This window comes from Heteronotia binoei, chromosome 6, assembly GCF_032191835.1.
Source record: "Heteronotia binoei isolate CCM8104 ecotype False Entrance Well chromosome 6, APGP_CSIRO_Hbin_v1, whole genome shotgun sequence".
Lineage (NCBI taxonomy): Eukaryota > Metazoa > Chordata > Lepidosauria > Squamata > Gekkonidae > Heteronotia > Heteronotia binoei.
In genome coordinates this window covers 73,445,238-73,460,891 of record NC_083228.1, presented here as the reverse complement: position 1 = coordinate 73,460,891, position 15,654 = coordinate 73,445,238, and the positions used below count along the sequence as shown (strand labels likewise).

At 41.2% G+C, this 15,654-nt stretch overlaps 1 protein-coding gene across 2 annotated transcripts in view; it reads right to left on the bottom strand.

Moving 5' to 3' along the window:
- Nucleotides 1-554: 554 nt before the first annotated feature.
- STN1 (STN1 subunit of CST complex) overlaps nucleotides 555-15,654 on the bottom strand; it is a 55,762-nt gene continuing 40,662 nt past the window's right edge. For both annotated transcript variants that reach the window (XM_060241716.1, XM_060241717.1), the window contains one exon: nucleotides 555-859. In XM_060241716.1, coding sequence (XP_060097699.1) covers nucleotides 702-859 — 158 coding nt within the window. In that variant the 3' untranslated portion in view covers nucleotides 555-701. The remainder of the gene's footprint in view (nucleotides 860-15,654) is intronic.

Here is a 15,654-nt window from a genome sequence, read left to right as displayed (position 1 = left end):
GCAGTACCAAGGGGCTCATGAGGACAGAAAGCTATGCAACTTGTGTGGATGAAATGAGGAAAGAGAAGCAAGTGAAATCATCCCTTTTTGCTTCTTCCAGAATCAGAATCTCAGAAATGCCACTGGCAGAACAATTTCACCCACTTTCCCCTCCTAACTGCCCATGTTGAGTGTCCCCTAACCCTCGGTATCAGCTTTCCAAGGCTCACAGGGAGGCAGGAAGGGGAGAGTTGTGAAAAATCCACTTATTTCATGACCTTCTATTGACATTGCACAGGATTCAGACCTGTTTGGAAAACACTGGGCACAACACAACAGCTTGATGCTTATAACTACGAAAGGCTCAAGAGCAACAGAGTGTTTAAAAATGAAGGTTCCATAGCATTCATTGTACTCATCTCTCTAGGCTGTTAATATTCATCACATTATAGAGCCCAAATGCAAAGTTCGTTTTTTCTCCTATGCAGCCACAAGAGGGCATTCACAACATGACAACTCATTTAAAAAATCCCCACAGTTCCTGGAACATCAGAGTTTTATAAGCCAGTTGCATCTTTTGAAAAGTGAAAAAATAAAAATTTAATGATTTAGCAACTTCTAACTTTTCTGATTTAGAATAAGAATTCAGCCAAGTCTTTGAGAACTGTTGTCCTTACTGTTCATGGCCACTGGATAAAGTTTCACCTCTACAAGTCCATGCCTTAAAAGACAGTGTAATATTCCTCCATGGTAGTGACAACATCACTGTTGCTCTCCATCAGATCCAGGAGGTAACGAATCACAGGTTCAGTGACAAAACAGCTGTAGTTCTGTTGAACGCAGCTAAGAATGTGGCGAAGATGGCAGCCCTTTTCAGCATCTAGAGGAATAAAGGCAAATGGGAAAATGGGCAGATGGTCACTGTAGGTGATCCCACACAAGTGAAGTCTCATGATCCCCACAGCTTGTAGTAGAACAAGGAGCAAGTGTCAAAGGCTGTAGGATATGAAGGCTGCCTCCTAGAATATTACGGGCAATCCAACACTCATGTCTCATTGTGGTAAACAGAACCTGAACTGCACCTTGTTTAACCAGGTCACATCATTTAAAATCATTTAACACTTTCAAGTAACTTAACAGGTTTCACACTTCCAGATACTATGCATGAAAACTGTCTTTCTGGAACTAGAAAGAACAACTGAAATGTACAATTTATATGTCAGTTATGAATGCTGAAGCTAAAGTCTTGCTGGCTGTGCTAAGCATCCTCATGCCACATAAAGACAAAAGAATTGCCAAGTCTTCAGTCATTGTGAATTGCCAGGTCTCCAGTCAAGTTTGCTTTTGTGTTTCTGACTCTAGAGCAGTTTTGTTAGATATGGGGTTTCTTAGACTGCCCTTTGCTAAGTTGTTTTTAATCATATTTTTATCTTGCTGCTTTGTGCCATCGTTTTAGATAGTTTTTAAAATTAGTATTAACTAGAGTTGCCAGGTCTGACTCAGGAAATATCTGGGGACTTCGGGGGTGGAACCAGGAGAAAGGTTTTGACTAGCATGATTGAACTCTAAAGGGAGTTTCAGCCATCACATTTAAAGGGACTACACTACTTTTAAAGGCCTTCCCTTCATTGGAAATAATGCAGGATGGGGACACTTTTTTTGGGGGGGGGGCTAATGCTTAGAAGGAGATGGCTTAAATTCTTCCTTTTATCCTTAGTTGGGATAGACTGATACTACTCAAGACCTGTCGGAGGGAGAGTGAGAGACAGATAGATAGATTTCAGGTGCAATACCAGACTAATATCCTATTAGGTGTAGAACCAAGTCTGACACCCTTGTAGTCCTCTAATAGTGCAGGCACAACACGCCCACAAGAAGGGAAGGCTACACCCGGATAAGCAGGAAAAACTCCATTTTCTCCTTTGAATCCAGTTTGGCAACTAGGTCTTTACTAAGATGCAGATAAAGTTCATTGTTTCTACCAATGTAAGTGTACCAGGGATACATTTACTCTAAATTGGAATGATGCTTTTCTTAGAATCCCCCTCTCACTTTCCCAGAGAGATACCAATTAAATACATGTACACAATAAAATATCCAAAATACTGACGGCAAGGACAATAAGCAGTATGGAATTATCAAGAACCCCTGAAATACTCCTAGTTAGAAGCCACAAGAAGATAGATAGCTAACATGTATATTTGTTAAGCAGTTTATTATAAGACAGGGGTATGAAGCACCCTTTTTTAGCTGCCCAAAGCCCCCCAAATGCAACACCTACCATGAAGATGTGACAGCAAACATAATGATGGAGGAGAGAAGGGTTGTCCTTGGCCAAAGATGCGGGGAACAAGTCAAGCCCCAGTAGCATGGCCAGCATCTCAGGTATTCACCTTAAGAGTAGGCTGGCTGCTGTGCATATCTGGGAGATGATGGGCATAAGCCATACCTACTACCTTCTCCTGTACCACTGGCTCCAGAAGTGATGTTGGTTAATATGGAGTAGATCTGGCTGTAGGGAGATCTGGCCCCAGGAACCAAACAAAATGGTCTGGTGTGTCACTGCTGGCAAGTATGCCAGGGGGTGTTGCTTAAACATGATTTAAACTTTTACTCCCACTACACATCCATCCAATGTAGTTTCCCATTCTAATTTGCATATGCCTACCACAGAATGTCTTCAAATTTTACAGGAAGAAAGGTAGGTCAAATGACAGAGAAAGGAAGGCAGAAGGGAAAGAAAAAAGGAAGGAAATGTGACCAGCTCCATATTTACTGAGGTTAGGAAAAGAAACCTAGCTTCTTCCATCCAAGAAATGGATTGAGTAAAAGATGTGCAATCACCTTTACTTCAGAAAATCATCTTTACTTCAGAAAAATAGCATACCCCTTAGTAATTTCAAAAGTGGGTTAGATTCTGTTCAAAATTTCCACTGACAGATGGAAATTTCATCAGCACAACAGGGTTCTCCCCCTGCAGCTCAAAAATGCCCCTCCCCAAATGCTGCCCCTAAGGAACAGAGCCTCCCAGGAACAACAGGAGGGGAGGGTCAGAGGTCTGCTGTGAAAAGGGGGAATTAGTGAAACCATCCCATTTTGTTTGTTAACACTGGGTTTACTTTCTTTGTTTTATTTGTATAAAGAGAGCTGTCAGTTTTATTACAAATTGTTGCAACTTGGCAATATAGTTTTACAACTCTTAATATTTTAACTTTCATATTGACAATAGTTTGCACCTGTAATTTATATGACTTTCATTACTGGAAGCCACCTAGAAGCTTTTAGCTGAGAGGCAAGGTAGAAATAATTTAAACAAAAAGTAGTCTCAGGTACCTATGGGATAGCATCTCTGGCTTCCTAATGAGCCCCTGCCATCCTACTCCCTAGTCAAGTTTTAAAAGTGAGAACTTGCTTCTTTTATCCCATGAGACTGATGCAGGCGTTTACATGAAAAACAAAACCCACAGCTATTTCTTCTGTGTCAGTGTTGTGCCTTTTCAGCAGCCTTTCTTTTGATTTTTTTTTCTTCAAAGGATGTACACATCTCTTTCCAGCACTAGAATTCATCTTCTGCCCTTCCCAAAGAGACCCCCTGAGCAACAAGGCTCCCACACTCCTTTCCATTTGCACTGGTATTACACTACTGAAGCAGGAAGAGAAATAGCAAAATCATAACACTAAAGTAGGTCCTGTTGCTCCTGTTTATGGCTGCTCAGGGTGGGAAGTCTCCCAGAAATTATATCCTGACTAGAGCGACTGGGGCCTAGGAGAAATATGGCAGCTATAGGCATACACAGCTCAGAGAAGAGAACCTCTAGGTGTTCTGTCCCACCCAGTATCAATGACACAGTCACAGAATGCTAAGAGTGTCTGTGCATTGTGGTTGGCCTCAACCAGTCAGCATGACTCCTCAGCCTTGTTCTACAACCATTTGCTGCAACTGGAGATGGTAAGAACCCGGCTGCATCTGTTAAACCATGTGATCTCCTGGCTGCCCAGTAGCCAGTCGCAATCCCAGGTTGGGTTTTTTTTTTTTTTTAGTTTAAAACAATTTATTGTAATATATTGTAATAACATAGCTTCATTTGTCATTAAATGTTAATACACATTTTTTCACCCCACCCCTTTTGTGACCCCCAGCAGTGCATTCCCCTTTATCAAATGTCCCCGTATTATTATTTAATCTAATTTGTTATACGGTAATAAACTTTGTCTATTAGAAAATCTTTCTCCGAACAACTCAAAAATTATAATCCATCTTCATGATATGTCTTCTTAGTCATTAGGAATAAGAAAAAAAGGTTATAATCCAATAATCATGTCTTTTAAACTGTAATCCATACATCGCTTCTTTAAAAATTAATCATTGTCAAAGATCACCAAATGTCGTTTAACGTTCCATTGTTTTTCAATGTATTTTTGAAACTTTCCCCAGTCATTTTTAAATTTCTCTAAATCTTGTTCTTTTAAGATTCTCGTAAATTTGTCCATTTCACTCCAATGCATAACTTTCAGAGTCCAATCCCATACTTCTGGTATTTTGTCTTGTTTCCACATTTGCACATATAATGTCCGTGCAGCTGAAAGCATATACAAAATTATTGTTCTATCTTGCTTTGAAATTTTTCCATTTGTAATCCCAGCAGGAAGATATCTGGTGCTTTCTTAATATTATATCCCAAAACTTTCAAGATCTCCTGCTGAATCATTTGCCAGAATTGCTTCGCCTTTTCACAAGTCCCCCACATATGGTAAAAGATCCTTCATGACATTTACATTTCCAGCATCTATCTGACAACTGATTGTTCATTTTTGCCAGTTTCTTAGGTGTCATGTACCATCTGTATAACATTTTGAAGCAATTCTCTTTAATGTTATAATATACAGAAATTTTCATAGAGTTCTTCCATAGGTGTTCCCACGACTCCATCTGTATTTCCTTATTTATATTTATCACCCATTTTATCATTTGTGATTTAACTACTTCATCTTCCGTAGACCATTTCAATAATAGTTTATATGTCCTTGAAATCAGCTTTTCACTTTCTCCAAAAAGCATTCTCTCCAGTTCTGTTTGTTCTTGTCTTATTCCATAGTTCTTAATGTCCTGTTCAAGCAAGTTCTTTATTTGTTGCAGTTGAAACCAATTATATTTATGTTGTATTTCTTTATCTGTTTTTAATCCCACCTTTTCCCCTTGGATCTTTAAAAGTTGTTTATATGTTAACCACTTTTTTTCTTTAATATCTGAATACAATTTTATTACTTCTGTTGGTACTATCCAAAGTGGTTTCCTCTCGTCACCATTTTTAAAATATTTTTTAAACCAGGTATTTAACAGATTGATTCTGATATAGCGATGTGAGAAGAAACCATCCATCTTATTTTCCCCATAGTACATATATAAGCATGCCATCCAAAGATATTTCCATGTCCTTCTAATGTCAATAACTTTCTATTTGATAATGCCATCCATTCCTTAATCCACACCAGGCAAACTGCATCATGATACAGCTTTAAGTTAGGCAGCTGGAATCCACCTCTTTCTTTGGCATCAGTCAGAATTTTCATTTTAATTCTTGGTTTTTCCCCAGCCCATACAAATTTTGAAAGTTTCCTTTGCCATCTATCAAATTGTTTATTGTCTTTCACTATTGGGATTGTTTGAAACAGGAACATGATTCTCGGTAAAACATTCATCTTAATTGCAGAGATTCTACCCAGCATAGACAGGTTCAATTTGTTCCATTTAATCATATCTCCATCGAACTTGCACCAGTTTTTCATAATTGTTTTTATACAAATCAATATTTTTTGTTGTTATTTCCACACCTAAATATTTTACTTTTGAAGTAACTTCACACTCTGTTAATTACTGTAGTTCTTCCTGTTTGCTCTTTATCATATTTTTACACAAAATTTTTTCTTTTTCTTTATTTATATAAAAACTTGCCAATTCGCCATATTCTTGTATCTTACAAAGCAGCAATGGTGTTACATGAGTGGGATTTTCATTTATAAACACGTCATCTGCAAATGCTCTATATTTGTAAGAAAAACGTTTCATTTTTAGCCCCTCTATCTGTTTATCATCTTGGATTTGAATTAACAAAACCTCTAAAGTCATTATAAATATCAGTGGAGATAGAGGGCAGCCTTGTCTTGTTCCTTTATTTATCATCATTTTTTCTGTTAAATCTGCATTAATGCAGAGCCTTGCTGAGTGTTCAGAATATATCGCCTTTACCATTCTAATGAAGTCTTCTCCCAATCTCAATTTCTCCATCACTGCAAACATAAAGTCCCAATGCACATTATCAAATGCTTTTTCTGCGTCTGCAAAAAATAATGCTACTTCTTTTTCAGGGTGTTTTTCATAATATTCAATAATATCTATAACTGTCTTTATGTTGTCTCTGATTTGTCTCTTGGGAAGAACTGTTCAAATGCTGTTTAAGGCACTCTGCTAAGATCCTTGCGTATATTTTATAGTCATTGTTTAGTAATGAAATTGGTTTGTAATTTTTCACATTTGTGGTGTCTTTGTCCTCTTTTAGTATCAAAGAGATTACTGCTTCTTTCCATGTACTAGGAACTTTCCTATCTAATCTTATAGTGTTCATCAATGTTTTGGTAATAGCGTCTCAGCGAGAACTTTATAAAATTTTGCCGTGAAGCCATCTGGACCAGGTGCTTTTCCTAATTTCATTAAGTTGATCGCCTCTTCTATTTCTCCTCTCTCAATTAGTTTATTCAACAAATTATCCATGCTTTTTGTTAATTAGTTGACCTTAATATTCTGTAGATACTCACCAATTCTTTTTCTATCAACATTTTGGCTTTTAAACAGCTTGGTGTAATATTTGTAAAATTCCCTTTTAATGCCTTCATGGTCAACAATGTCTTTTTTTCCAGCTACATTTTTAGTTAATTACTTTATTCTCCCTTCTTTTTTTGAGTTGCCATACAAGATATTTTCCAGGTTTATTTGCACCTTCAAAAGATTTCTGCTGTAGTCTTTTTAAATTTCATTCCAATTCTTTATTCAGCAAATCACTCATTTGGCTTTGTAGTATTGTAATTTCTCTTATAATCTTTTTCCCAGGTTGTTTTTTAAGCTCTTTCTCTTTTTTGCCAATTTCTTTCTGAATGTCCGTCATTTGTTTATTTTTGGCTCTTTTATGCTTTTGGTCAGTGTAATCAAAATGCCCCTCATTACTGCTTTATATGCATCCCACACAATTTGAAACTGGGTATCTTCTTTTTCATTTATTTGGAAGAAGAATTTAGTTTCCTTTTCCGGAGAAACCACTATTTCCTGTTTCTGTTGGAAATCCTCATTTATATGCCATCTTAGAGTCTTTTCCCCTGATTTTGCAGACTACAATATTGGATTGTGGTCTGCTGTTATTTTAGGAAGTATCTCTATTTTCTTCGTTAAAAGTCCAAGATCTTTTGTGGTCCAGATCATGTCAATTCTTGAAAAAGAGTTGTGCCTTGCCTAGAAGTAAGTATAATCACGTTCTTTGGGGTTTAATTTCCTCCATATATCCTCTAAACTCTCGTTTTACCAGTTCAAAGAATGATTTCAGTAGTTTCCCTTCGTTATTTTTTCCCCCAGTTCTGTCCAGAGTATTTTTCACTGTTCCATTAAAGTATCCCATTATCATAATTTGATCATGCACAACTTGGTCCAATTGTTGCATTATATCTTCAAAAAAAGTCTTTTGCTCCATTTGGAGCATATACTCCCAGCAACAAAGTTCTTTTATAATTCTGTGTCACTTCTATCGCAATATATCTGCCATCATCTTTACAAATTAATTTCGAGTCAAGTTCTTGTTTGATATAAAATACTACACCTCTTTTTTTCTCCTTAGCCAATGAAAAAAATTCCACACCAAGTTGTTTATTCCATAAAAAGTTGTAATCCGTTTGTCTGATGTGTACTTCTTGTAGACAAATTATGTTACATTTTTGTTTCCCAATCCAGTGAAAAGTTGCCCTTCTTTTCCTGGTGAGTTAAATCCATCTATATTCCAAGATATTAATTTGTAATCCATAATGGTTTTTATTCTTGATCTAATTCCCCAAAGTTTTTATGCTCACTCAAAAAGTTTGCCATTTGCTGAATGGTTGTGATGGTAAATCTCTGTCCTTTGAATTCAAAACTCAAACCCTCTGGAAGTTCCCATCTGTATCTTATTTCTTTTTCTCTCAGCTTTTCTGTCAGCCTTTTGTAGTGTCTCCTGTCACTGATGACTTTCCTTGGCAGTTCTTTCATGATTCTTACTTTGCTGCCATCCACCTCTAGTAGGCTCTTAAATTGTTTACTAAGACTTTCCCGCCATGTTGGATACAGTATTGGAACCCGAGGCTCCGTGCCTGTCTTCTGATTTTAGTTTGGATCACTTCGACGCACTTAGCTTAGGGGAAGTCGATGGAATTCTCTCTACTGTGCGCCCTACAACTTGTGATCTTGACCCATGCCCCTCCTGGCTGATTAAATCTTGTCAGAGGGAGCTAAGATATCCTATACGGGATATCATAAATAGATCCCTCTTGGAAGGGCAATTTCCAACATCTTTGAAAGAGGCCATGGTCTGCCCCCTCTTGAAAAAAAGTACAACAGACCCGGCCAAATTGGCGAATTACTGACCGGTCTCGAATTTACCATTTTTAGGTAAAGTTATTGAGAGGGCAGTGGCGGCACAGTTACAGAGATTTCTGGATGACACTTCCGCCTTAGACTCCCACCAGTCCGGCTTCCGTCCAAGCCATGGGACGGAGACAGTGCTGGTCGCCTTGGTGGATGACCTCCAGTGGCATCTGGATCGAGGCGGCGTGGCGGTGCTGATGTTGTTAGATCTGTCGGCTGCGTTCGACACGGTCGACCATCGGCTACCGGCCCGCCGGCTTGCCGACAAAGGGATTAGGGGGTCCGCCTTACAGTGGCTTTCCTCCTTCCTTGATGGTCGAGGACAAAGGGTGGCAATTGGGGGAAAGCTGTCCCAGAGGCACCCACTAGTGTGCGGGCTGCCACAAGGTGCAGTTCTCTCTCCGATGTTATTTAACATCTACATGCGCCCCCTTGCCCAGATTGCCTGGAGGTTTGGGCTTGGGTGCCACCAATATGCAGATGACACCCAGCTCTATCTACTAATGGACGGCTGGCCTGACTGCGTCCCGGAAAACCTGGACTTAGCATTGCAGGCCGTGGCAGGTTGGCTCAGGCTGAATGGGTTGAAGTTGAATCCAACGAAGACAGAGGTCCTTTGCTTGGGCCGTGGTGCCCTGGGGGGGGGGGAATCCCCCTTCCAGCTTTTGACGGTGTACTGCTGAAAGCGGCCCACAGAGTCAGGACCTTGGGGGTTCTTCTGGAGCCTTCATTGTCAATGGAGGCACAGATAGCGGCCACTACCAAGTTCGCGCTTTTTCATCTTCGACAGGCGAAGCAGTTGGCCCCCTTCCTTGGGCGCCAGGACCTAGCAACGGTGATCCATGCTACGGTCACCTCGAGACTGGACTACTGTAACGCCCTCTACATGGGGCTGCCATGTAGAGGGCGTTACAGTACTCGGCGGCTGCAGCTGGTGCAGAACGCAGCGGCTAGGCTGCTGTTGGGGATCCCAAGATGGGAGCACATACAGCCGGGGCTGCACGGACTGCACTGGCTGCCGGTGGTGTACCGAGTTCGTTACAAGGTGCTGGTTATTACCTTTAAAGCCCTGTATGGCCGAGGACCTGTCTACTTGAGGGATCATCTTTCCCCGTATGAACCCCAGAGAGCGCTGAGGTCAGCTGGAAAGAACCAGCTGAATATCCCTGGGCCAAGGGAGGCCAGATTGAAGTCCACCCGGGATCGGGCCTTCTCCATAGCGGTTCCCCTACTGTGGAACCAACTCCCGGAGGAGGTACGGGCCCTGCGATGTTTAGACCAATTCCGCAGGGCCAGCAAGACCCACCTCTTTAAAATAGCCTTCACCTAATACCGAGCCAAGAAAGTCCTGCTGGATATGTTTTATGTTTTAGTCACTAGATTTTATGAAAGATCGTAACTATAGCACCATAATCTTAACCTTAATGTAATTTTAATGATTTTAAGGATGATTTTATAACTGGAATTGTAATTATTGTATATGGTTTTATTGTACACTGTATTTACGTGTTGTGAGCTGCCCTGAGCCTGCTTGCGGGGAGGGCGGGATACAAATAAAAAGTATTATTATTATTAAGAATTCTTTCCACCATATTTCTTGTCACAAATCTTACCACCACATCTCTTAGTAGTTTATTTTTTTTTGCATATTCCAAATTTACTATGTAAATATAATCATAGTAATGATCAGTTTCTTCTGGGTCCTCTCCTAAAAATTCAGCAATAATTTTAATTATATATGTCCTTAGATCAGTAGTAGTAGACTCAGGCACACCTCTTAGCCGTAGTTGGTTCTCCATAAATTTACAGTCAACTAGTAATGCTTTCTCCTGCAATTTTGTATAGTGGAATCTGCATGGTCCATTCTCATATCTAGGTCTTTCACCTTTTCTTCTATTTTCTGCAAAGCTGCTTGTGAATCTTTTCTAAGATCTTCAATATCTTTTTTCAAATCTTTTTTCACATCTTCTGCACTTATCTCAATATCTCTTTTTAGCTCTGTTTTTGTTTCTCTAATTATATTTGCCAATCTTGCTTCCATAGCATCCATTGCTACTTGCCATTCTGCTTTATCTATCTTGTCTGGTTTAGATTTAGCCATTCCCTCTCCTTCAAGTGATCCAGCCCTCATACGTTGCTGCCTTACTGCTGATCTCAGCTCCGTCATAACTGTTTGGCTGTTGTTTTAAATAGGTTCAAAAGTTGACCTCTCAAATTCAAATTTTGAGCACACATAGATTAGGTTATGCCCTGTTAAAAAAGCCCAAAACCGCCGTTCTCCGATGCTCCTAAGTCAAGATATTAATTTTTTAAAAAAAAAAATTGAAGTTTTTCTATCAGTTTAAAAACTTTTTTCCTTTTTACTCCGAAACAGCACCAAAATTAGTTTTAAGTATATAGTCCAATAGTTTTTACCTTTTAATGATGATATCTGCAGGTTCTGCTATTTTTCAATGTCCAAATTTCTTTTTATTAACTTTTAAAATTTTGACCTTCTTTTAATGGCGTCTGATACTTCGCTATGGTTTTGGGTCCTAGAGAGGGCTGGAGGACTTATTTTTCCCTTCTCATAATGGCGCCATCCTTTACCTTCCATCCTTTCTTGACACAAAGTCTCGTTTTCTATGGTTATGAAGTCTCACGTTGTTTAAGTGACAAAATTTCCTGTACTGTAGTCACCAGCTCAGCTGATCTTCTGGGAGGAGCTTTCTGTTCAAACCGCAGGTATGCCAAACAAAGTCTATTTTTCCTCTTTTAAGCTTGTTTCTCCCAATTTTCAAGTCCCAATTTCAGCCCCACCTTTACACTCCTAGATATATTATTACTTTTCTGGCTCCAGACCTTTGCTTTTAGTTTTATTTAGTCTTTTATTTGCCCCAGAGTGATAGATATAAATCTATTACCTTCAGTTCTTTTATCCTTCTTCGCACTGCTCCGTAAGTTCTCTAATGTTAATCAGTCTCATAGAAGCTTTGTATCTTGGTGGATTTAAGCAAATTAATGGCCTCAGAGATCCTCTGTAGACAATGGAATGCAATCCTTCTTGGGGGACTCTTCAAAGCCAAAAAGAAACCCCACTGGAGTTCCTCGTCAGCCAAAATAAATCCCCTCAGAACTTCACATGCATTTCTTGGCCCCCTCCCTACCTGGAAGGGGTAGGCAGCAGGTGTTGAAGTCACCTTCTCTGCCCAGAACAGAGGTTTTGATCTGCCCATCTGCTGAAGAGCAGCTCAATCCTCCATGACCAAAACCAGAAGCCCCCGCACTCCCAGGTTTTGTTCAGATATTAATAAACAGTTATGATTTTTAAATGGTTAAATGTGAGCTAAGATTTTGGACAGTATGGTATTCCTAATTCATGGCAATACGATAAAGAACAAGCAGCTCATCTCAGAGCTGGCTTCCTTTCCAAGAAAATACCATATCAGTGTAGCTTTCTTAACAGCTGCAGCTATAAAACAAGGCAAGGGATTTTGGTAGCTGGGATCACCAGCCTTATCTTTAATGAGTTACTTCCAGGGCCTTTTTTGAGCAGGAATGTACAGGAATGCAGTTCCAGCTGTCTTGGCACCAGGAGATGTGGCATAATATGCAAATGAGTTCCTGCTGGGCTTTTTCCTACAAGAAAAGCCCTGGTTACTTCTGATCCTGAGCAATGGAAAATATCCCAAATTTATATTCCCTCCCCAGAGCATGTTATCAAGTTCTGTTCTATGCTAGAAACAAAGCATGGACTAGTAAGAATACCAGAAATGAAGCAATGAACTAAGTGGCATTAAGAAGAATCCTATGAAATAAAAGCTTTTTAAAAAGGAGCTTTAAAAGGCTTAGAGACTTTTTTTTTAGATGCAAAAGCTACTCTTCTGCACCTGGTGAGCTACCAGTTGGTAGGGTTGCCTGACTGCCAGCAGGAAATGGGGGAGGGGAGAACTTACCAAGGGGAGTGGGCGTGATCGTTGCCCCCCTACACTGATGTAACTTCCAGTGCAACCAAAACTCTAGTTTGGGACTGAGTGCTGGACTCTTGCCCCCAGTGTGACACCATTGCTTCCAGGTTATGCCAGAAGTTGTATCATTGTGCATGGACAACTATTACACCCCTTTCACCATTTGGAAAATTTCTTTCTATCCATCAACCACCTGTATACTGCCAGGCAACAACAGTAATCCCCTGGAGGTCTTCCACCAGGAGCAGGCAAATGGTAAGCCTACCTGTTAGAGACCCCTACCCTAAAGAATTTTGTTTGCACAGAAAATTAATAAAGATATGTTACTAATTTATGTAAAGCTTGCAACCGAGTTTCAAAGAACTCTGCAAAATTGCTAAATATATTCCACAGCCTGCTTTTTATACGACCAGTTTCTTTCTGTGGAGAGAGAACAGAAGATTTACATGTACGAACTAAGCAGAGAGGGTGCAGTCCCTCAGGCAACCAGACAAACAATGCTAGTCTTTAAACCAACTTCAGTTCCCCCACAGCAACAAGCATACCCTTTGTAGATCTGCCAAAAAGCTGCAAAAGAACATGATAGAAGCCATGTAACCCCCTCTTGAAGCTGGCTATGCTTGTAGCCGCCACCACCTCCTGTGGCAGTGAATTCCACATGTTAATCACCCTTTGGGTGAAGAAGTACCTACTTTTATCCGTTCTAACCCGACTGCTCAGCAATTTCATTGAATGCCCACGAGTTCTTGTATTGTGAGAAAGGGAGAAAAGAACTTCTTTCTCTACCTTCTCCATCCCATGCATAATCTTGTAAACCTCTATCATGTCACCCCGCAGTCGACGTTTCTCCAAGCTAAAGAGCGCCAAGTGTTTTAACCTTTCTTCATAGGGAAAGTGTTCCAAACCTTTAATCATTCTAGTTGCCCTTTTCTGCACTTTTTCCAATGCTATAATATCCTTTTTGAGGTGCGGTGACCAGAATTGCACACATTATTCCAAATGAGACCGCACCATCGATTTATACAGGGGCATTATGATACTGGCTGATTTGTTTTCAATTCCCTTCCTAATAATACCCAGCATGGCGTTGGCCTTTTTTTATTGCAATCGCACACTGTCTTGACATTTTCAGCGAGTTATCTACCATGACCCCAAGATCTCTCTCTTGGTCAGTCTCTGCCAGTTCACACTGGCAGGAAGGGAGGCGCCCACTTGATTGTGGTGTGCCCCAAGGGGCGGTTCTCTCCCCGATGTTATTTAACATCTACATGCGGCCCCTTGCCCAGATTGCCCGAAGGTATGGGTTGGGGTGTCACCAGTATGCTGATGACACCCAGCTCTATCTGCTGATGGATGGCCAGCCTGTCTGCGCCCCGGAAAACCTTGACCAGGCACTACGGGCCGTGGCTGAGTGGCTCAGACTGAGTGGGCTGAAGTTAAATCCTACGAAGACAGAGGTCCTTTGCTTGGGCCGCCGCGGCCCGGGGAGGGGGATCCCCCTGCCGGCTTTTGATGGTGCGCCGCTTATGGCGGCGGACAGGGTCAGGAGCTTGGGGGTGCTATTGGAGCCTTCTTTAAAGATGGAGGCTCAGATAGCAGCCGCTGCCAAGTCCGCATTTTTTCATCTTAGACGGGCAAGGCAGCTGACTCCCTTTCTGGAGCGCGACGACCTAGCAACAGTGATCCATGCTACGGTCACCTCAAGGTTGGACTACTGCAACGCCCTCTACATGGGGCTGCCCTTGTCTCGGACCCGGAAACTGCAGCTGGTGCAGAATGCCGCGGCCCGGCTGTTATTGGGTCTCCCAAAGTGGGAACACATTCAGCCGGGTCTTCGGACCCTGCACTGGCTTCCAGTGATATACCGAGTCCGGTACAAGGTGCTGGTTATTACCTTTAAAGCCCTATATGGCCTGGGACCTGCCTACCTGAAGGACCGTCTCTCCCCACATGTTCCCCAGAGAGCACTGAGGTCAGGAACACAAAATCTCCTCACTATCCCCGGGCCAAAAGAAGCCCGCCTGAAAGCCACCAGGGAAAGGGCTTTCTCCGTTATGGCCCCCGTATGGTGGAATCAGCTGCCGGAAGAGGTGAGGGCCCTGCGGGACTTAGCGCAGTTCCGCAGGGCCTGTAAGACGACCCTCTTCCGGCTAGCCTATACCTAGCCTACATTTAGCTAGGATAACAACCTGAGGAAACTGGCCAGCCATCTGTTCATAGGAAACTGCATTACTCTGTTTTAATGTTTTAACTGTTTAAATTATTTAATTGTTTTACATTTGAAATTGTTTATTTTTAAGTTTGATTAATTGTTGGAAGCCGCCCTGAGCCATCCGTGGGAAGGGCGGGATATAAATCCCAAATAAATAAATAAAAAAATAAATAAATAAAACCCCATCAACTTGTATTTGCAGCTGGGATTCTTGGCCCCAATGTGCATTACTTTGCACATGGCCACACTGAACCTCATCTGCCACGTTAACGCCCACTCACCCAGCCTCAACAGATCCCTTTGGAGTGCCTCACAAGCCTCTCTAGTTCTTACCACCCTGAACAATTTAGTGTCATCCGCAAACTTGGCCACTTCACTGCTTACTCTCAACTCCAAATCATTTATGAACAAGTTAAAGAGCATGGGACCCAGTACTGAGCCCTGCGGCGCTCCACTGCTTACCATCCTCCACTGCAAAAACTGCCCATTTATACTCACTCTCTGCTTCCTATTAATTAGCCAGTTTTTGATCCACAAGAGGACCTGTCCTTTTACTTCATGACTCTCGAGCTTACTAAGGAGCCTTTGATGAGGAACTTTATCAAAAGCTTTCTGGGAGTCAAGGTAAACAATATATTTGTTTGTCCACATGTTTGTTCACCCCCTCAAAGAAATGTAACAGGTTAGTGAAGCAAGATCTTCCCTTACAGAACCCATGCTGAGTATTCCTCAATAACTCGTGTTCATCAATGTGCCTACTCATTCTGTCCTTGATAATGGTTTCTACCAACTTTCCCGGTATTGAAGTCAGACTGACTGGCCTGTAGTTACCCAGATCTCCTCTGGAATCCTTTTTA